The sequence below is a fragment of the Opisthocomus hoazin genome, chromosome 6, assembly GCF_030867145.1.
Source record: "Opisthocomus hoazin isolate bOpiHoa1 chromosome 6, bOpiHoa1.hap1, whole genome shotgun sequence".
Classification (NCBI taxonomy): Eukaryota; Metazoa; Chordata; class Aves; order Opisthocomiformes; family Opisthocomidae; genus Opisthocomus; species Opisthocomus hoazin.
Window position 1 is genome coordinate 2,025,018 of NC_134419.1, and position 22,255 is coordinate 2,047,272.

The window sequence follows — 22,255 nt, forward strand, 5'->3', positions numbered from 1 at the left end:
CCAGGGGGTTTCTGGTTGCTTTGGGAACATTTTGTAAGTCCTGGGAAAGCTTGCAAATTATTTCTTGACTGCTCAGCAGTAAGGAGACTCCTGTATTTCATTTTTTGGACCTCAGAAGATCCAAATTCCCTGTCACGTGCCTGATAAATGCCACTTTGCTGTGCCACGTCGCACTTCACGCAGCACGGCAAGGCTGAGGCGGTGACAAGCCGCTGTCAGATGATAAATCCCTCACTCAGAATGAAGAATCTGTCCGGTGACCAATTCAGAGAGATTTTAAATCAGCCTGGCAGACGATGGAGGCTTGTTCTTACCTGACGTAGTTTTTGTGATTGAAGAGGAGGGAAAATGAAATTGGGTTCTTCTGTCAAACAGAAAAGATTTCGTGTTGTTGGTGTCTGCTGTACGATACACAAACCCTCCTCGGTGTGGTGTCTCTTCATTAGGAGCAATCCCAAGATATTTTACAGACTTCTTTCAGGATGTCTAAAGCATCATTGCACCCATTTTAACTGCAATCAGCTCCAGGGATGAAATGCTCCAAATATTGAACAAGGGAATGGTTTTGAATTCTGACTGAAGCGTATTGCCTTCTGCAAAAATCCCCTCCTCTGGATTTCAGTTCTTGCGGGAATCCAAGTTTTACGGTTTTTGTGCTTCTGACAGTATGAGGTAAGTTTAAAATTGTGATTTAACAGCCAAAGCATTTCAGGCAGCCACAAGAATTTGTATTTGATGAAGAGGGCAAATTTCAGATGTGGAGGTGTGCTCCAGTTCTGCCGTCTGCGATCCCAAAGGCTGGTACGTGGCACGGTCATCGCTTCGGTTTTTTGAATCACAACTACAAATTTTTTTTCAAAACAATCCTCCTATGCTTTGCGGAAAGCAGGTCTTGATCTCCACCGAGTCCCCGTTCGCGGCCCTCAGGCAGGAGACCAGCTCGTCGGGGACCAGCGTCTGCTCCTGCGCGTCACCGGCCATCGCATGTCCCCACCGGTTCTCCAGGACGGAGCCTTGTCCACCCGGGGCTGAGCTGAACGCCTGGCTTTGCCCGCTCCGGCTGCTGTTTAAGATGAGGTTGATCTTCTCCAGCAGACAGAGCTGGTGCCCCCCGCCCTCCCCGTCCCACAGCTGGGGAACGGGGCTCGTGTAGTCTCCAAAGAAGACGTTCATCTCCGGTTCGGGGAGGGCTGGGGAAGGCTGTGCTTGGTAAGCATTGGCAGCTACGTAGCCCAGCGGGTTCCCGTCAGACACCTGAGGTTTGTAGTCACTGATGGGCTCAGGGGCCATGATGCGGGCTGGTGCCACACTGCCCAGGCACTTCCCGTCCTCGGGGACGTCTCTGCTGGGCTTCCTTCTGGTGGCCACGTTCTTGTACTCCTCGTGCGCTGGCACCTCCTTGATTTCTGTAACTGCGGGGTCACTGGTGTCCAAGAACGGCTCATGGAAACTGTTACTTGTGAAATCGCTCTTTTCCTGGAAAAAAAATTATAAATGTCGTAACAAACTGGCAAATTTTACCAATGGGAGAGCTATCAGCAGAGCAGCCCAAGGAAGAAATGGGGCAATGGCCTGTTGTCTTCATCTTGTCTTCCAACTGTCCCATCCACTCCCCGCCCCCCGTGAAAGAGAGCACAGCGAGGTGGACGGGGGAAGACGGGGAGCGGCTGTGCCCCTCTCCACGCTTCTGCACACACTCCAAGGGCGGCGTGAGTCAACCGTGGCCACCGAATAAATCATATGTTGAGGCAAGGTTTAAAGACCTCAGCCAAGCTGGGCTCCCACGCGCCTTGCAGATGGCTGGGAAATGCTTCCTGATCAGTTCCTGGTCCCTTAGACCTTTATCCTCTTCTCATCCGTGTTTCTCACCACTCTGGAGCAAGCTTTAATCTGAGGGCAGACAGTGAAGAGAAGCTGGGAGGTGACGGTGCAATTACCTGGAGTGATTTCACCGCGTTGCTGTTTTCCACATGAGGAACGTCTTCAAACAGCCATTTCGGCAAGAGCGACACAACGGTGGCGTTAATTCTTCATCAAAAAGAAAAAATAATAAACCCTGAGACATTAGTCCATTTTATTATTCGTCACTTATTTCCACGCAGGATGAAACTGTCCCCTGGCAGAAGGGGCACACGAAGTGCATCCATCCTTCACTGGTGGGTGGGTTTCCCCAGTCAAACTCTAGCTCTTGGGTTGGGTTAGATGACCTCTAAAGGTCCCTTCCAACCCGAAGCATTCTAGGATTCTACGATCTTTCGATCTTATTCCTCCAGGTTTGATTCTGGAAGCTGAACCACTCTAGGTAAGTTCCTCATGGCTGTACTGGTCTGTAGGTGAAACTCTTGCTAAACTGGGGGCTGGGGGGAGGACCAAGCTATGTGTACGAGCCAGAGGAGGCACACGTGCCCTGACATGGTGGAATCAAATACACAGCAGTAAGGAAAGTTGATTTTCCTACAGCCACAGCTGCTGCAGAAACGAAAATCACTTTAAACCCAGAGATTTTCATTTCGCTGAGCTTGGCTGGCCTTCTGGTGCACTGGGAAAAGACACGGTCCCTGTCGCTGCTGAAATGCCCCTGTTTCACAATTACATCGAGGGCAGAAGAATTAGGTGGGGTTCAGGAACCGCAAGAGGCAGACCCTCGACACCGACTACCCCCAGGTCTCCTCCCCCCTCTCCCTCTCCCTCTTCTAGCTTTGTCGGGAAGATCTGACCAGTGGCTCTGTGCCACAGAGGTCACCCGTTGCCCCGGATCTGTGCCGGGACAGCAGTCCCTGGACTCCTGGGCATCCCAGTCAGGCGGCAAACTGGGACAGCTGAGTGCTGGTTTGCGAGGGTGCCCAGCGAACAGCAGTTGGTACTAAAACCCATGATGAAGATCCTCCTGGTTGAGCTTCCCAGCTCCTTTGCTCTCCAGTCTCTGCCTGCCCTAGGGGTCCAGGTGTGAGGGGCTTCAGCATCCCCCCCCCATCAAAACTGGGAGCAGCCAGTCCTCGGATAAAACTCACTTACAGAGGTTGGGTTTTCCCCTCTTTTTCTACCCCCGCCCGTACATCTCTACAGTACTACTGTGCGTCCCTCGGGCTGGCCTTTACAGAGGAATGATTTTTTCACTGTTTTTGTTGGTCTCTGCCTTACTGTAGAGCACACAACTGTCTTTTCACACAGCAACCTGGTCAGTGGGTGAAGCTGCCCACAGTCAGACAAGGCTGCCGTGAAAAGGACTGGTTTCTGCAGTTAATTTTTAAAATATTGTGGAAGAAAGGCACGAGTTGGAAATCAGGAATAAAAATGTGGAGGAGAAAGTAATACCTTTTTCTGGCTGACTTTTTACACATCAGAATTACAAAAACAACTGATAATACGACCACGCTGAAGCCCAGTCCCAGGAAAACTCCAACGTCATCCTCTGAAAAAGGACAGAGAGGAAGGAGGTCGGTGGGGCAGCCCTGCTCCACCGCCCCATCCGCCACACCGCTCGTCGACGCGAAGGGCAGAGCCTTGCTGGAACAGCCTCCAGCGTTCCCCTCGCCCTTTGGCTCCCAACGCCGCGACGAAAGCCGAACCAGAGCCGCGCTGCCCTGCGAGCGGAGCGAATGGGCTGGGGGGTTGGCTCGCCCCAGCCGTGCCAAGAAGCGTGGCCATGGTGTCGAACCACCTCCCGCGCAGCCTCGCCTTCCAGAAACGCCGAAGCGAATTCTGCAGCTGACGGGGCTTTTGCTGTTGGTTTAACTACTGCAACAGATCATAAAGCAAACCTTCACCAGGAGGTGTGCAAGCCAGCGGCGTAACTGAGGTTAGAAAAGTGGAAGGGAAATGTTTAAATGAGTCTTCGGTTCAAACTACCAGGTCTAAAGAGTCTATCACTACTATGCTATACGTTAATGCTACTTTATGTTTTCCTTGGTTTCTTATTGTAACACACATTATTAATTTTATTAATATTAATTATTAATATAATTTATTATTAAATTACATTATATTAAAAGTCTCATGAGAAAGCAAAACTTGAGGCATGCGTTACGTGGATGGTTTTCATCCACGAGAGCGCTGCAGCCTTTCCTGCCACACGGCTCCTGTCCCCCATCCCGTGAAAAGCTGCTTTTCCAACGCAGCCCTTTTGACCTGTCCAAAGAGTAAGGGAGATTTCCCTTCCCCATCACCAGACGCTGCGGGCACCGCTCAGTCGAAAACATCCACTTCTGGTCAAGGGGAGAACCTGGCTTACCAAGTCGGAGCGACCGTCTGCTTACCGTGGGAGATCTCGCTGTAGGTGCTGCCCAGGAGCTGGTCCTCCGACGGGACTTCTTGAGCAGAGAGAGGGGAAAAATGTCCATAACTTCATTCGGAGGACAGCGGGTGATGTAGCAGCTATGGCTTGTTTTTGTTTTGTTAATGATATTTAGAAAAATAAATCATGGCGCAGCGAGAAAAACAAAGCCCCCTGAAGCAATTAGCAACTCCAGCTCTAGCTGAACTCTGCATAATCTCCTGTTTCTCAGAGACCCAATTAAGTGTTGATGAACACATAACACCCATTACAAACCACCTTCCTCATGCGTCGCTCCCCCCAGCACCCGAAACGAGAATTCAGCCTTCCTGAGGAATCGGAGGTCATTTTTCATGAGCACCTACAAATGATTTCCCAAAGCGCCTGAACCGCCTGGGATGGAATTTTCTGGAAACATCCCTTGGTGTGACGGGCTGTGCAGCGAGGGAAGATACTCAGCTAAAGAGCCTGCCATGGCAAGAAGCGTATTTTTGCTAAAATCAGCACCAAGTTTTCTCCCCAGCCAACTGCAGTCATTCCCTTGGGATCGCTTCTCCTCAACAAGCACACGGTGCCGTCACCGCTGCGGAAAAGGAGAGGGGAGAGAAGGAACCGCCGTGCCCCGCAGTCAGACCTCAGCTGCCGTGATCTGCTGGGGTTGGGGCCACCCTGCAAGAAAAAGGGGCTTTGCCGGGACGTGCACGATGTGCACCCTCGCCAGCGGGAGAATGTGGTCCGCCGGAGCATCCCGGGGACTGCAGCAGTTAAAGGTCATGAAAGAGGACAACTGCTCTAGCAGCAAGGCTGAGGAGCACCAGGGTAAGTTGTCTTCTCCTGGAAATGTAAGAGCAGGTTCAGCAAGCGTCTGTGAGGAGTGGAAGTGATACAGCTGATCTTCCCTCGGGAGCATCTCTCTTACGAGGAGAGGCTGAGGGAGCTGGGCTTGTTCAGCCTGGAGAAGAGAAGGCTGAGAGGGGACCTTAGAAATTCTTACAAATATCTGCAGGGTGGGGGTCAGGAGGATGGGGCCAGACTCTTTCCAGTGGTGCCCAGCGACAGGACAAGGGGCAACGGGCACAAACTGGAGCATGGGAAGTTCCAGCTGAATCTGAGGAAGAACTTCTTCCCTCTGAGGGTGACGGAGCCCTGGCCCAGGCTGCCCAGGGAGGCTGTGGAGTCTCCTTCTCTGGAGATATTCCAGCCCCACCTGGACACGGTGCTGTGCAGCCGGCTCTGGGTGACCCTGCTTTGGCAGGGGTTGGGCTGGGTGACCCACAGAGGTCCCTGCCAACCCCTACCATGCTGTGATTCTATGAATTGTGTTGGCCAGTAGAACGCAAACCCAAGGCCAAATGCAATTTCTTCCTCTCCAAAGGGGAAAAAAAAAAAAATTCCCAGAAAAGGTCCTGCCCCTGATTTTGTGCGTTTGAAGCGTATGCACCTCCTGGTAGAGCTCCTGGAGATGAAGTGTTGCAGTTCCCTAAGCCGAGTGTGTTTGCAGTGCAAGGCCGCTCGGCTGGAGCACGCTGCAGACACAGCAAAGCATCTCTCAGACCCCTCGGGTTGAGGCAGGCAAGTGATGGAGGATGTCATGCTGCAGCCCGGGAGCTCAGCAGTTTTGGGGGGCAGGTGGCGCTGGCTCATCGAACTTGCATAAATAAATAAATAAAAAATGATTACAGTAATGGCTTACTGACAATGGACGGGCTCCACCTGAATAAGGCAGATGAAGAACCAGGTTCGACCTGTGGGGTCAAGCTGTAGATTTTGCTGTGGGTGTCATCTGCGGGTTGTGCTACACTGGACGGCTGCACTGCCATCCAGCGAGACCTGGACAGGCTGGAGAGCTGGGATAGAGAGGAACCTCAGGGAACTGAACAAGGGCGAGTGCAGGGTCCTGCACCTGGGGAGGAAAAACCCAGTACAGGCTGGGGCTGACCTGGAGAGCAGCTCCGTGGGGAGGGACCTGCGAGTGCCGGGAGACAACATGTTGACCATGAGCCAGGAGTGTGCCTTGGCTGCCAAGAAGGCCAGTGGGATCCTGGGATGCATTAGGAGGAGTGTGGAGAGCAGGTCAAGGGAGGTTCTCCTTCCCCTCTATTCTGCCCTAGTGAGGACCCATCTGGAGCACTGTGTCCAGTTCTGGGCTCCGCAGTTCAAGAAAGATGAGGAGCTACTGGAGAGAGTCCAGCGGAGGGCTACGAGGATGAGGAGGGGACTGGAACATCTCTCCTACGAGGAGAGGCTGAGCGAGCTGGGCTTGTTCAGCCTGGAGAAGAGAAGGCTGAGAGGGGACCTTAGAAATGCCTCTAAATATCTGCAGGGTGGGTGTCAGGAGGACGGGGCCAGACTCTTTGCAGTGGTGCCCAGCGACAGGACAAGGGGCAACGGGCACAAACTGGAGCATGGGAAGTTCCGTCTGAACATGAGGAAGAACTTCTTCCCTCTGAGGGTGACGGAGCCCTGGCCCAGGCTGCCCAGGGAGGTTGTGAAGTCTCCTTTTCTGGAGATATTCCAGACCCACCTGGACGCGGTGCTGTGCAGCCGGCTCTGGGTGACCCTGCTTGGGCAGGGGTCTGGGCTGGGGGATCCCCAGAGGTCCCTTCCAACCCCTGCCATCCTGTGATTCTGTGATTCTGTGCTGGTGCTTTGTAAGCAAACCTTGTCACAGACGCGACCTTCACTGGTGCCTCACCTTGGTACTTCCCCACATGAACCCCCAAGCTTTGTTAGAGGAGCCTACGCAACCACTAAGGATGAAGTCTCTATTTTTAAACATTTAACACTTTTCTAATACATTTGCTACTGCAAAGGTTAGAGCACCCTCCTTTTGACACCCAGCTCTTCCCCTTTCCACACAGACAGAGAGCTGCCGACAAGGTTTAAGCCCACTTGAGGATCAGAGACCTGGAAATTCATGTCAACAGAGCTAACCCGGCCTGCCTGAAGCCAAAGGCTGTCAGCATGTCCGTGATGATAACAGCCAGGGCTAACAGCCATGAACAGCCCGGGATGAACCAGCCAGGAATATTTTTTTCCATTTCTTAGGAGAAAATGGAATAACTGCGCTTCTCAAAGCCATGAGGGGTGCCAAGAAGAAAGACGGAGCGGGTTTGTCGTGGGGCAAGTATCTGAGCAACTTTACATAACCCATGTAAAATTGCATCACAGCATGGGGCAGTGAACTGATGATGTCCTCAGGTGTTCTGGTGGCCTGCAGCCTCAGGCAGCTCTGTCAGGGCACCCACAGCTCTTAATGGCCCTGACCAGCCTCAGCTGGGGCCTCCACCCACACCCCCTGCCCAGGTGCTCTATTTAAGCTCAGCCCCAGGCACTCAGCTCTTTTTGGGCTATCTCTAGGAGCTGGAGGTCCAAACCTTGACCTGTGGGCTGACTTCATGACCTGACCTCATCTCTGTGGACCTGCCCAGCCACCACCGGACACTGTGTGCAGCACCCATAGATGCAGAGGTTTTGTTGGTGCTGTGGTGTATGCAGAACAGGTATGAGTGCACCCTCGGTATGTTTGCAGATGACACCAGGTTGGGTGGGATTGTTGATCTGCTTGAGGGTAGGAAGGCTCTGCAGAGGAATCTGGACAGGCTGGATCAATGGGCTGAGGTCAATCATATGGGATTCAGCAATGGGGCAAGGTGCTGGGTCCTGCACTTGGGTCACAACAACCCCACACAACGCTCCAGGTTTGCGGAGGAGTGGCTGGAGAGCTGCCAGTGGAAAAGGACCTGGGGGTGATGGTTGACAGCCAGCTGAACATGAGCCAGCAGTGTGCCCAGGTGGTCAAGAAGGCCACCGGAATCCTGGCTTGTGTCAGAAATGGTGTGGGCAGCAGGCCCAGGGCAGGGATTGGGCCCCAGTACTGGGCGCTGGTGAGGCTGCACCTTGAGTGCTCTGTTCAGCTTTGGGCCCCTCACTCCAAGCAGGACATGGAGGGGCTGGAGCACGGCCAGAGAAGGGCAGTGAGGCTGGGGAGGGGGCTGGAGAACAAATCTGATGAGGAGCGGCTGAGGGAACTGGGGCTGCTCAGTCTAGGGAAGAGGAGGCTGAGGGGGGACCTTCTCGCTCTCTACAGCTCCCTGACAGGAGGGTGGAGTGAGGCGGGGGTTGGTTTCTTCTTCCAAGTAACTAGCGATAGGACAAGAGGAAATGGCCTCAAGTTGCATCAGGGAGGTTTAGATTGGATATTAGGAAAAATATCTTTACTAAAAGACTGGTCAGATATTGGCACAGGCTGCCCAGGGCAGTGGTGGAGTCCCCATTCCTGGAGGAGTTCAAAAACTGTGTGGCTGTGGCATTTGGGGACATGGTTTAGCAGGCATGGTGGGGTTGGCGTGACAGTTGGACTTGATGATCTTCAAGGTCTTTGCCAACCTTAATGATTCTATGGTTCTGTGGTGGTGCTGGGAGGTGTCCTCAGATGTTGAGCTGTGTGTGGATGGTCCTGGCTCACCTGGGTGAGGACCAGCAGCAGCATGGATCAGCTCAGTGTGCCAGCTCTTGAGGACAACCCAAGCCAATGCACGCAGTGCTGGAGATGGTGACAGTCCTTACTCCCCTTTCTTTGTAAATTGGCCCCTGCTCTTCTCTAACACAGTTTCCAGAACAGAAGCCTGCCTGCATCCCACTCCAGGTGAGAAAGGGTGGGCTGCAGCTCAGCCAGGTGGTCTCTGTAGAAGTTGTTTCCTATGTTTTGATTTACCTACAATATTTTGCGAAGCAGCAACCTCATCTTTTCTATCACAAAAAGGGATGATGACTCCACTGGTGTATCTTGTGAGGCAAGACGTGGTTCTCGCGTGCAGTAGATCTGCACACAGGAGCAAAGCTCAGCTAGAGAAGGCTTCCATACAGGTGCATTGATAAAAATCTCTATTTTCCTGTCCTGCAGCCAAGAGGTTTCCACCTAGAGCCCTGCTTTCCTCTGCTGAATGGGAGGATTTTACATCTTTTTCTAAAAGTAATTCTACAAAACTGGCAGCTTTTGGGAACATCAAGAAGGAAACAGCAAGCCGAGCTCTGCAGCTCCATTGCAGCAAGCAGCAACTTCTCCCCCCAAGGGGGCTTACCTTGGCTGGAGCTTGGTTTGCTGACTCCATCAGGGTAGACGGCGTACACCCACACATTGATGTGACCTCCTGCCGCTGCCTCGTCTAGAAAGAAGGGAGATTTGCCTTTAAAATATCTTTGCAAGCTGCTGAGAAAGCTCTAGGCTTGCTCAAGGGCTTAGTACTGAGTGGTGGAAGTAGATGGAGGTGGAGGTGCCCAGCTCTGAGCCCGCTGCATGCCCTCCCTCCCTGGGGAAAGCCACTGCATGAGCCATTCCCAAAAACACATGCGGAAGAGCAAAAGTGTGGTCAGGTAGCTAGGGAGTACCCCAAAACCGGTGAGCACCAGAATTAATGTGAGAAGCTGGAATGGAGCAGGATGGGTCCCAGGATGTCGGCGCTGCTGGGCTCAGGCTGTGTCGGGGAGGACCTGCAGGCTCGTCTCCCCAGTCATGGTGGGGAGGAGAGGTGTGAAAGCAACAGCCTTAGTGCTTCGGGGGCTGCGCGGTATCCTAATGGGATCCTGGGGTGCATCACGAGGAGTGTGGGCAGCAGGTCGAGGGAGGTTCTCCTTCCCCTCTGCTCTGCCCTGGGGAGGCCCCATCTGCAGTGCTGGGTCCAGTGCTGGGCTCCCCAGTTCAAGAAAGATGAGGAGCTACTGCAGAGAGTCCAGCGGAGGGCTACGAGGATGATGAGCAGACTGGAGCATCTCTCCTAGGAGGAGAGGCTGAGGGAGCTGGGCTTGTTCAGCCTGGAGAAGAGAAGGCTGAGAGGGGACCTTAGAAATGCTTCTAAATATCTGCAGGGTGGGGGTCAGGAGGACGGGGCCAGACTCTTTCCAGTGGTGCCCAGCGACAGGACAAGGGGCACGGGCACAAACTGAAGCAGAGGAAGTTCGGTCTGAACATGAGGAAGAACTTCTTCCCTCTGAGGGTGATGGAGCCCTGGCCCAGGCTGCCCAGGGAGGTTGTGGAGTCTCCTTCTCTGGAGATATTCAAGACCCACCTGAACAAGGTCCTGTGCAGCCTGCTCTGGGTGACCCTGCTTGGGCAGGGGTTTGGGCTGGGGGATCCCCAGAGGTCCCTTCCAACCCCGACCATTCTGTGATTCTGTGATTCTGTAAATGCCCATGGGCATCTCCTGTGCTGGGGCAGGCCTCTGCAGGTCCAGGGTGGCTTCCCTGCCTGCCAGCTGATGTCACTCCAGCCTCTTCCACTGTCCCTTCTTCCCCTGTGACCTTCACCTGGGGGACCGAATCCCGCTGGCTGCCCTCACATGTCCCATCGCTTCACTCCTCCCTTCCTGGCCCCACTCTCCAAAAACACGTGGGCAGGGGCTCCATTTCAAACCAAACGTTGCCTTCAGAAAATATTTTGGCTTTATAAATCCCGATGAACTGCACCAGATAGCACCAGGGCTCCCAGAACACCTCACCTTGGATGTACGTGTGCGTCTCCTGGTGTGGGACCCTCTTCCAAGAATACCGCTCCTCCTGGCCATACTGGGCGGTGGAAACCCACTCCACTATGAACCAGAGTGGGGACCTCCCGCTGCGCCGGGGGGGCTGCCAGGCCACTGAGACCCTGCTCTGGTTCTCGGCCTTGACCTCCACGGCCACCGGCGCCGGGAGCTCTGCGGAGAGAGACGGCAAGGGGGCTGTCAGCCCATCCTCCTCTTCGGAGGGTGGGGACTCGTGAGGGCCGGGAGAAACATCTCTCCTGAAAGTGTTTCAGGACTGGAGAGGGAACACGAAGTGCTAGAATGTGGTGGTGGGTTTATATGTATATAAAAATTATATCTATTTTTAGATACATCTCTCTGCTCACAAACATGAACCACAAAAGCCCGTCTTCAGCTCTGTCACGTCTCGTAAGAAATATTTTACCTGTCATTTCTTACCAGAAAGGAGCACGGTTCTGATAAGCGTGAGAGATTAGAGAGTTTTTTCCACCTTATTTCTCTTCGGTTTCTTTTTAGTCATGTATTTGTCCTCAGTTTGAATTTGGGACTTTCCCCTCCCATTGCTCATTCAAAGAGACGTTTTTCAAAAAATAGGAAAGCGTGGTTGTGGGGAAAACCACAAGCTGGGGCGCAGGGAACCGAAGGTGGCCCAGAAAGGATTTCATTTTTTTGGTTTTTTGTTTTTCCTTGCTTTCTGTTTGCTGGGGCTGGCTCGCCGGCAGAGCAGCCGGAGGTGGCTTGGGGAGCACCGAGCTCGCGCCGAGCCTGCCACGCGGCGCAGCCCTGCCAGCCAACGCAGGCATCAGAAATGCATTTTGAAGCTTGTTGCTGCAGCCTTCAAGCTCCAAGGGCTGCTGCGATGCGTGGCCGCAGAGCATCTCCGTCTCCGGGGGATGCTGCCCGTGCCCGGAGGAGGTTGTGTTCCCTCGGCGGAGCGGGCAGAGCTCTGCCGGGGCTTTTCCCTTGCTTTAGTGCAAGTTGGCGTTTTTTCCCCTGCAATGCTGATAGAATCCAGTCTCTGCAAGGCTGAAGCTGGGGGGTGGTGACACCCTACCTTCCCTGCTGAGGGGGACCCAGCTGAGGGAGACCCTGCCTCCCCAGCCAAAGATGACCCCACCTTCTTGCCCATGGGTGAACCCATGTCCCCAGCCAAAGGTGACCCCACCTTCTTGCCCAAGGGTAACCGTACTTCCCCAGCCAAGGGGGACACCACTTTCTTGCCCAAGGGTGACCCCATGTCCCCAGCCAAAGGTGACTGTACTTCCCCAGCCAAGGGGGACCCCACCTTCTTGCCCAAGGGTGACCCCATGTCCCCAGCCAAAGGTGACTGTACTTCCCCAGCCAAGGGGGACTCCATGTCCCCAGCCAAAGGTGACCCCACCTTCTTGCCCAAGGGTAACCCTACTTCCCCAGCCAAGGGGGACACCACTTTCTTGCCCAAGGGTGACCCCATGTCCCCAGCCAAAGGTGACTGTACTTCCCCAGCCAAAGGTGACCCCACCTTCTTGCCCAAGGGTAACCCTACTTCCCCAGCCAAGGGAGACCCCACCTTCTTGCCCCCAGGTGACCCCATGTCCCCAACCAAAGTTGACCCCACCTTCTTGCCCAAGGGTAACCCTACTTCCCCAGCCAAGGGGGACCCCACCTTCTTGCCCACAGGTGACCCCATGTCCCCAGCCAAAGGTGACCCCACCTTCTTGCCCAAGGGTAACCCTACTTCCCCAGCCAAGGGGGACCCCACCTTCTTGCCCAAGGGTGACCCCATGTCCCCAGCCAAAGGTGACTGTACTTCCCCAGCCAAGGGGGACTCCATGTCCCCAGCCAAAGGTGACCCCACCTTCTTGCCCAAGGGTAACCCTACTTCCCCAGCCAAGGGGGACCCCACCTTCTTGCCCACAGGTGACCCCATGTCCCCAGCCAAAGGTGACCCCACCTTCTTGCCCAAGGGTCACCCTACTTCCCCAGCCAAGGGGGACCCCACCTTCTTGCCCACAGGTGACCCCATGTCCCCAGCCAAAGGTGACCCCACCTTCTTGCCCAAGGGTGACCCCATGTCCCCAGCCAAAGGTGACTTTACTTCCCCAGCCAAGGGGGACCCCATGTCCCCAGCCAAAGGTGACCCCACCTTCTTGCCCAAAGGTGACCCTACGTCCCCAGCCAAGGGGGACCCCACCTTCTTGCCCAAGAGTGACTCCATGTCCCCAGCCAAGGGGGACCCTACTTCCCTGGCCAAGGGGGACCCCACCTTCTTGCCCAAGAGTCACCCTACTTCCTCAGCCAAAGGGGACCCCACCTTCTTTCCCAAGGGTCACCCTACTTCCCCAGCCAAGGGGGACCCCACCTTCTTGCCCAAGGGTGACCCCATGTCCCCAGCCAAAGGTGACTGTACTTCCCCAGCCAAGGGGGACTCCATGTCCCCAGCCAAAGGTGACCCCACCTTCTTGCCCAAGGGTAACCCTACTTCCCCAGCCAAGGGGGACCCCACCTTCTTGCCCAAGGGTGACTCCATGTCCCCAGCCAAGGGGGACCCCACTTTCTTGCCCAAGGGTGACCCCATGTCCCCAGCCAAAGGTGACTGTACTTCCCCAGCCAAGGGGGACCCCATGTCCCCAGCCAAAGTTGACCCCACCTTCTTGCCCAAGGGTAACCCTACTTCCCCAGCCAAGGGGGACCCCACCTTCTTGCCCACAGGTGACCCCATGTCCCCAGCCAAAGGTGACCCCATCTTCTTGCCCAAGGGTAACCCTACTTCCCCAGCCAAGGGGGACCCCACCTTCTTGCCCAAGGGTGACCCCATGTCCCCAGCCAAGGGGGACCCCACCTTCTTGCCCAAGGGTGACCCCATGTCCCCAGCCAAGGGGGACACCACTTTCTTGCCCAAGAGTGACCCCATGTCCCCAGCCAAAGGGGACCCCACCTCCCTGGCCAAAGGTGATCCTACCTTTCTGCCCAAAGGAGACCCCACCTTCTTGCCCAAGGGTGACCCCATGTCCCCAGCCAAGGGGGATCCCACCTTCTTGCCCAAGGGGGACCCCACCTCCCCAGCCAAGGGGACCCTACCTTCCAGGCCAAGGGGGATGATGGCGGGGCTGGAAGCGCCCTTGGCATTGTGCGCAGTGATGTGGAGGGCTCGGGTTCCCGGGGGCACCCGGACGGTGCAGGCTGTGCCGGAGGTGTTGCAGAGGGGTACCAGGAGGGTGCAGGTTGTGCTGGAAACGTTGCAAGGGGGCTGTGATCCCCTGGGGGTCTTGGCGGCTACAGCATAGCCCAGGATCCTCCCGCGGGCATCCCGGGGCTGCAGGGGCTGCGGGTGGCCAGACAGAGTCACAGAATGGTCGGGGTTGGCAGGGATCTTTGTGGGTCACCCAGCCCAACCCCCTGCCCAAGCAGGGTCACCCAGAGCTGGCTGCACAGCACCGCGTCCAGGGGGGGCTGGAATATCTCCAGAGAAGGAGACTCCACAGCCTCCCTGGGCAGCCTGGGCCAGGGCTCCATCACCCTCAGAGGGAAGAAGTTCTTCCTCGGGTTCAGCTGGAACTTCCCATGCTCCAGTTTGTGCCTGTTGCCCCTTGTCCTGTCGCTGGGCACCACTGGAAAGAGTCTGGCCCCATCCTCCTGACACCCACCCTGCAGATATTTAGAGGCATTTCTAAGGTCCCCTCTCAGCCTTCTCTTCTCCAGGCTGAACAAGCCCAGCTCGCTCAGCCTCTCCTCGTAGGAGAGATGTTCCAGTCCCCTCCTCATCCTCGTAGCCCTTTGCAGACAGACAGACAGCCCTGGAGTGGGACAGATGTCCCCTAGTCTGGGCGACACATGGGTGGGTTTTGCAAGGATGGGGAGATTTTGCCCCAAAGACTTGTTGGGGTCTCGCCTCCCCCCTCCCCCTGTGGCCGAAGGGCCCTTGGCAGGGGCTGTGCTTGGGCAGGAGCCAGAATTTCCTCGGGAGCTGCCAAGGAAATTGAAAAAAAAGGGCTTTTTACCTGGATGAGGACCGTCACCTCATGGCTGCCATCGGGGGAGACCGGACCCAGGCGCCGCCAGACTGCGGGCGCGACGGCGGGGGCTGCGGGGGGAGTGGGCTGAGCCCCTGGGGAGACCGGCTGGGATCCCCCCCACCCGCCATCGGGGCACCCAGCAGCCCACCCACGGGGCTTCCACCTGTGCTTGGAGCTCCCACTGCGATCGGGGCACCCACCCGTGCTCGGGGGTCCCTTCCACCCACCCACAACTGGGGCTCCCACCCACAATTGGAGCTCCCACCTGCAATCAGGGCTCACAGGTACCCTCTCACCAGGCTCCCACCCATGCTCGGGGCTCCCACCCACAAGCAAGGCTCCCACCCATGCTTGGGATTCCCACTCGTGGGGCTCCCACCCACACTTGGGGCTCCCACCCACAATCAGGGCTCACAGGCACCCTCTCATGGGGCTCCCACCTGTGAATTGGGCTCCCACCTAGCCACCCACAGGTCTCCCACCCACATTCGGGCCTCCCATCTGTGCTCAGGGGTCCCACCCGCAATCAGGGCTCCCACTCATGTGGCTCCCACCCACACTCGGGGCTCCCACTCATGGGGCTCCCACCCACAAACAGGGCTTCCACGCACCCATCCACAAGGCTCCCACCCATGCTCAGGGCTCCCACCCAGCCATCCACGGGGCTCCCACCTGTGCTCGGGGCTCCCACTCATGGGGCTCCCACCCACAAACAGGGCTTCCACGCACCCATCCACAAGGCTCCCACCCGTGCTCAGGGCTCCCACCCAGACATCCACGGGGCTCCCACCTGCGCTCGGGGCTCCCACTCATGGGGCTCCCACCCCCCGCAGCCCACGCTGCCCCGGGGACCAGGCCAGATGAGACGGGTGGGCGCATCCCCTTCCTCCCTCCGTTCCACCAGCCATCTGCCCCCCGAAGTCCCCCGCGTTTCTCTCCGGCACCGTGGCCACCTCAGGACCCTGCCCCAAAGCGCTCGCCACGTGCTGGGGGGGACGCGAGGGGAGCTGCCAGCTCGGGACAGTGCTCAGATGGGGACGGTGCCCCCCGCCCCGCGGCATCGTGCCCAGGCGGGGCGGCCATGTGCACGCTCCCGCATCGCGTGTGCGCGCGTCGCTGGCTAACTTGAGCTTGGGGTGGGACGTCTCGAGGATTTTGGGGGGGAGATGGCGAGAGCAGCTGAGCGTACCTGCCTCGGGGGTGGTGTAGAGAAACGGGGGGCTCCAGGTGCTCCAGGGGCTGCTGGCAGGGCTGAGCCGGCAGCGGACCTGGAACGCGTACTGCGTGTCACTCTGCAGGTCGTGCCGCGAGCGGGGCCCGCGCTGCGCCGCGCCGTCCCACGCCTGCACCTGCGAGGGATGCGGGGTGCTGAGGGGGGGGAGCGGGAAGCAGCCGGGACCCCCACACACAGAGCGGTCGCTGCCTTCCTCGTCTGCGGGGATGGCGGTGGGCACCGTCCTCCTCGAGCACGCGGGGCTGGCTGAGCCTCGGGGTGCTGCCCGCCGAGGGGGGTCCCGCCCGCCGAGGGGGTCCCCAGTGCTGGGGGGTTGGAGGGTGACGATGGTCCACGCGCTGTCCACACTGTTAATGCACCCGGCAAGCTCGGGGGGGGTCCAGTGAGAGCCCCTGGGCCACCACCACGCTGGGCTTCTGGCACTGGGGCCATTCTGGGGGGGCTCTGGTGGATGCTGGGGTCAAGTTAGAGCCCATGGCCCATCACCATGCTTGGCTTCTGGCACCAGGGACATGTTGAGGGGCTCCAGTGGGTGCTGGCGTCCAGTGGGAGCCCCTGGGCCACCACCACGCTGGGGTTCTGGCACCGGGGCCATTTTGGGGGGGGCTGTGGTGGGTGCTGCGGTCCAGTTAGAGCCCCTGGCTGACCACCATGCTGGGCTTCTGGCACTGGGGCCATTTTGGGGGGGGTTCTGATGGGTGCTGGGATCCAGTGAGAGCCCCTGGGCCACCACCACGCTGGGCTTCTGGCACTGGGGCCATTTTGGGGGGGGCTCTGATGGGTGCTGGGATCCAGTGAGAGCCCCTGGGCCACCACCACGCTGGGCTTCTGGCACTGGGGCCATTCTTGGGGGGCTCTGGTGGATGCTGGGGTCAAGTTAGAGCCCCTGGCTGACCATCATGCTGGGCTTCTGGCACCGGGACCATTTGGGGGGGCTCCAGTGGGTGCTGGGATCCAGTGAGAGCCCCTGGCCCATCACCACGCTGGGCTTCTGGTACCAGGGACATGTTGAGGGGCTTCAGTGGGTGCTGGGGTCCAGTGAGACCCCCTGGGCCACCACCACGCTGGGGTTCCAGCACCGGGGCCATTTTGGGGGGGGCTGTGGTGGGTGCTGGGGTCCAGTTAGAGCCCCTGGCTGACCACCACGCTGGGCTTCTGGCACTGGGGCCATTTTGGGGGGGGCTCTGATGGGTGCTGGGATCCAGTGAGAGCCCCTGGGCCACCACCACGCTGGGTTTCTGGCACCGGGGCCATTTTGGGGGGGGCTCTGATGGGTGCTGGGGTCAAGTTAGAGCCCCTGGCTGACCATCATGCTGGGCTTCTGGCACCGGGACCATTCTGGGGGGGCTCCAGTGGGTGCTGGGATCCAGTGAGAGCCCTTGGCCCACCACCATGCTGGGCTTCTGGCACCGGGACCATTTTGGGGGGGCTCCAGTGGGTGCTGGGATCCAGTGAGAGCCCCTGGCCCACCACCACGCTGGGCTTCTGGCACTGGGGCCATTCTTGGGGGGCTCTGGTGGATGCTGGGGTCAAGTTAGAGCCCCTGGCTGACCATCATGCTGGGCTTCTGGCACCGGGACCATTCTGGGGGGGCTCCAGTGGGTGCTGGGATCCAGTGAGAGCCCTTGGCCCACCACCATGCTGGGCTTCTGGCACCGGGACCATTTTGGGGGTGCTCCAGTGGGTGCTGGGATCCAGTGAGAGCCCCTGGCCCACCACCACGCTGGGCTTCTGGCACCGGGGCCATTTTAGGGGGGCTCTGATGGGTGCCGGGGCCATTTGCCCGTGGGTCTGCACAGGGGCAGGATTTGGGTGGGGGTCCCAGGCCGTCTCACGTGCCACGCCGGAGCACCGGCGGCTTTGTGTCGCTCCTCGCAGCGCACGTTCTCCAGCTGCGTCTGCCTGCTCCAGCGGATGATGGTGACGGGAGGTGACGTCTCCGTCGTCTCGGCGCCAGCGACCAGGGGCAGAGCTGGGACCACTGCGGGGCGAGCCGGGAGAGCGTGGGTCGGGGGGCTGGCAGCCCACGTGCGAGCCACGCCGCTCACGCGTGTCCCCAACGCGACGTCTCGGGGCAGGGCGTACGGCTGGGCGCAGCACGTGGTGGGCTCACGGATGGATGGATGGATGGGTGGACGGATGGACGTACCGAGCTCCCGCAGGTCGAGGAGCCGGGGGGCCGAGCGGGCGGCACCCAGCGTGTTGCTGGCCTGCACCCACGCCGAGTAGCGGCTCCTGTTGCGCAGCGCGCTCAGCGGCACCGGCGAGCCCGCGGGGAAGACCTCCTCCTCCTCCTCCTCAGCATCCTCAGCATCCCCCACAGCCGTCCCCACGCTGGGAAGCAGAAGGTCAGAGCCCTTACGGCAAACCAGAAAGCCACCGCCTCCGGGTCTCGACATTTCCGTGGCGCGTTTTCGCCGCGGGGAGGGAACTTTCTCCGTTCTCTCTGCCTGCGCGGCTCATATCTCATCTACAAGGGGCAACGGGCACGAACTGGAGCATGGGAAGTTCCAGCTGAACATGAGGAAGAACTTCTTCCCTCTGAGGGTGACGGAGCCCTGGCCCAGGCTGCCCAGGGAGGCTGTGGAGTCTCCCTCTCTGGAGATATTCCAGCCCCGCCTGGACATGGTGCTGTGCAGCCGGCTCTGGGTGACCCTGCTTGGGCAGGGGGTTGGGCTGGGTGACCACAGAGCTCCCTGCCAACCCTGACCATTCTGTGATTCTGATCTGAACTCAAGCAGACCCAGGCGGGCGGTTACTCGCTCCTCTTTGCAAAGCCGACGTGTGACGGGATTCAACGCGTTCGCTTCATGGAGTCAGACGCGCTGTGACAGCCTGCCGGCCTTGTGCCGTGGGGATTCGGCGCCCGGCAGCGCGCGTCACGGGCCGGGGAGGAAGGCTGTGCTGCACCGCGCAGCCCCCAGCACGCCCGCGTCAGCCTCCAGCTCCTGCACCCCGCCGGGGTTTCGGTTTCGGGGTTTGGGCAGCGTTGGCTGCGCCAGCTTCTTCAAATCACCCCGTTTAGCTGGGAGACCCCATCCCCCCGCAAAAACCGCGCTGCCGTAGCGCGCGGCGACGCGACGCGGTGTCTGCGGGGCTGCCGGCGGCACCGAGCGCGCATCGCCCATCCCGTGGAGCTCAACCCTCGTTCGTGAGCAGGAGATGAGGAAGACGCGAGCTTAGGAAGAGTAACTAGGGCAGCAGCCCCGGCGTCGCCGGATTTGCGGTCACCGCGCCCCGACCGCGTGCCCCGCTCCGTCTCCGCCGGTCACCGCGCCATCCCCCTCCGGCTCCCCGCGTCGCCGCAGCCCCCGTCCCGCCGGCCCTACCTGCGCAGGTGGAGGGTGTAGCGGGTGTCCAGGTGGGTCGGCCGCCCCGCGTCCCACGTGCAGACCAGGCGTCCCGAGCGCTCACCGACGGTGCAGCTCAGATTACCGGGGGGGTCCGGGGGGTCTGCGGAGGCAAGGAAGCGTGCGGACACCCCCAGCCCGGGGTGCCGCGGACCCCCCACCTCCCGGGTGCGGTGCGGTGACCGCCGGCACGCCGGAGCCGCGGCGGGGTACTCACAGCCGGCCAGGACGCTGGTGCCGCACACCAGCTGGTCGGTCTCGCTGTCGGGGCAGCGGGCGAAGCAGACGACGGAGCCAAGGGGCATCCGGAAATCGCGCAGCCGGAGCTGGACGGCGCTGCTGTTGAGGGGCCGCGGGAGACCCTCGGTGCGGCTGTAGTTGAGGAGGACGAGGAACTTGGCCCAGGGGCAGCCGAGGGTGGAGAGGCAGTTGATGGAGATGTCGGAGCCCATCCGCACCACCGGCGCCGGCTCGATCCAGACGCGCCCCGAGCACAAGCCGCTCGCAAGCCCTGCGCCGACACCCGCCGCGTCAGCTCCGGGATGGAGGACGCGATGCCCGCCGGCTCCATCGCTCCGAGCAGGGTGGGCACCGCGGCAGGACCCCCCTCGCTCCCCCTTGGGTCGGGGACAACCCCCCCCCTCGCCTCCAGCCACGACCCGGTGACTCATCCCCGCGGATCGGAAACAGCCAGTTTCACCGATTTTAGGTTAAACGCTTAAATGACTGCGGGGAAATAACCCGTCGCCTCGAGAGCTCTGATCCCCCCCCTGAGATTAGGGCAGCAGCCCCCGCGCGGAGGCACCCGCCGCCCCGCGCTATCAGATGGGGGATATCAGCTCGCCGCCCGTATCGGGCTCCATCTGCCCTTCCCGGAACGGGCGCAGCGTCGTGCATGCGGAGGCGGCACGTGCTGCAGCGCGGTGGGATGCTGAGCTGGGAGGAGGGGGTGCCATGGGGCGTCGGAGCCCCCCGCCATGCTACCCGAGCACTCCCGCCCCAAAAATCCATATCCGTAGTATCGTAACGTTCCCGCTCCGGTTCCCCGGCAGGGCTGGGGCGTTGGCACCGGTGGTCCGGGAGGGTGAAGCCGTGGTGCTGTGCCGTGCCGTGCCACGCCGCCGCTTACCTCCACACAGGCAGCAGAGCAGGACGCGGAGCACCAAAGCCTCGCCGGACCCCGCCATGGCCTGGGCTGCGGGTGCTGCCCGCGGGTGGCATAGTCTGGGGGAGGGAAGGTGCGAGTCGGCCCACCAGCCGCACCGCTCACCGGGCACGGCTGGGTCTGCCCTCGCCCCGGGGTGCTCAGGGACCGCCGCGGTGGGGGCGATGGGGACGCATGGTGAGGCTTCTGCTGGGGATTTGGGGCTTTGGAGGGCGATGCGGACGCATGGCGAGGCCCTCGCTGGGGATTTGGGGGGCGATGGGGATGTGTGGTGAGGCTCTCGCTGGGGATTTGGGGCTTTGGGGGGTTATGGGAATGTGTGGCGAGGGTTTTGCTGGGGATTTGGGGTCTTGGGGGGCGATGGGGACGCGTGGCGAGGCTTTCGCTGGGGTTTTGGGGTCTTGGGGGGTGATGGGGACGCGTGGCGAGGCTCTCGCTGGGGATTTGGGGCTTTGGGGGGCGATGGGGACGCGTGGCGAGGCTCTCGCTGGGGATTTGGGGTCTTGGGGGGCGATGGGGACACGTGGCGAGGCTTCTGCTGGGGATTTGGGGTCTTGGGGGGTGATGGGGGTGCGTGGCGAGGCTTTCCCTGGGGATTTGGGGCTTTGGGGGGCGATGGGGACACGTGGCAAGTCTTTCACTGGGGATTTGGGGTCTTGGGGGGCGATGGGGATGTGTGGCGAGGCTTTCGCTGTGGTTTTGGGGTCTTGGGGGTTGATGGGGACACGTGGCGAGGCTTTCGCTGGGGCTTTGGGGGGGCGATGGGGATGTGTGGTGAGGCTTTTGCTGGGGATTTGGGGCTTTGGGGGGCGATGGGGACGCATGGTGACACTTTCGCTGGGGATTTGGGGTCTTGGGGGGCGATGGGGACGCTTGGCGAGGCTTTTGCTGGGGATTTGGGGCTTTGGGGGGCGATGGGGGCGCGTGGCGAGGCTCTCGCTGGGGATTTGGGGTCTTGGGGGGCGATGGGGACACGTGGCGAGGCTTCTGCTGGGGATTTGGGGTCTTGGGGGGTGATGGGGGTGCGTGGCGAGGCTTTCCCTGGGGATTTGGGGCTTTGGGGGGCGATGGGGACACGTGGCAAGTCTTTCACTGGGGATTTGGGGTCTTGGGGGGCGATGGGGACGTGTGGCGAGGCTTTCGCTGTGGTTTTGGGGTCTTGGGGGGTGATGGGGACACGTGGCGAGGCTTTCACTGGGAATTTGGGGTCTTGGAGGGCGATGGGGATGCGTGGCAAGGCTTCTGCTGGGGATTTGGGGCTTTGGGGGGCGATGGGGATGCGTGGCAAGGCTTTTGCTGGGGATTTGGGGTCTTGGAGGGCGATGGGGATGCGTGGCGAGGCTTTCACTGGGGCTTTGGGGGGCGATGGGGACGCGTGGCGAGGCTTTCACTGGGGATTTGGGGCTTTGGGGGGCAATGGGGGTGCGTGGCGAGGCTCTCGCTGGGGATTTGGGGCTTTGGGGGGGCGATGGGGACGCGTGGCGAGGCTTTTGCTGGGGATTTTTGGCTTTGGGGGGCGATGGGGGTGCGTGGCGAGGATTTCGCTGGGGATTTGTGGCTTTGGGGGGTGATGGGGACGCGTGGCGAGGCTTCTGCTGGGGATTTGAGGGGCGATGGGGGTGCATGGTGAGGCTTTTGCTGGGGATTTGGGGTCTTGGGGGGGCGATGGGGACACGTGGTGAGGCTTTCGCTGGGGTTTTGGGGTCTTGGGGGG

The 22,255-nt window shown here is 59.6% G+C and overlaps 1 protein-coding gene across 1 annotated transcript; it reads right to left on the reverse strand.

The window, feature by feature from the left end:
- Positions 1 to 855: 855 nt before the first annotated feature.
- Positions 856 to 20,563, reverse strand: IL23R (interleukin 23 receptor). The gene is made up of 14 exons (XM_075424185.1): positions 20,506 to 20,563; positions 19,594 to 19,887; positions 19,356 to 19,479; positions 18,176 to 18,360; positions 17,862 to 18,007; positions 15,982 to 16,141; positions 14,778 to 14,860; positions 13,858 to 14,101; positions 10,771 to 10,968; positions 9,358 to 9,441; positions 4,257 to 4,307; positions 3,316 to 3,412; positions 1,938 to 2,028; positions 856 to 1,476 (listed from the first exon to the last, which is right to left on the reverse strand). The coding sequence occupies exons 1-14, from the start codon at positions 20,561 to 20,563 to the stop codon at positions 856 to 858; spliced, it is 2,436 nt and encodes an 811-aa protein (XP_075280300.1).
- Positions 20,564 to 22,255: the final 1,692 nt, after the last annotated feature.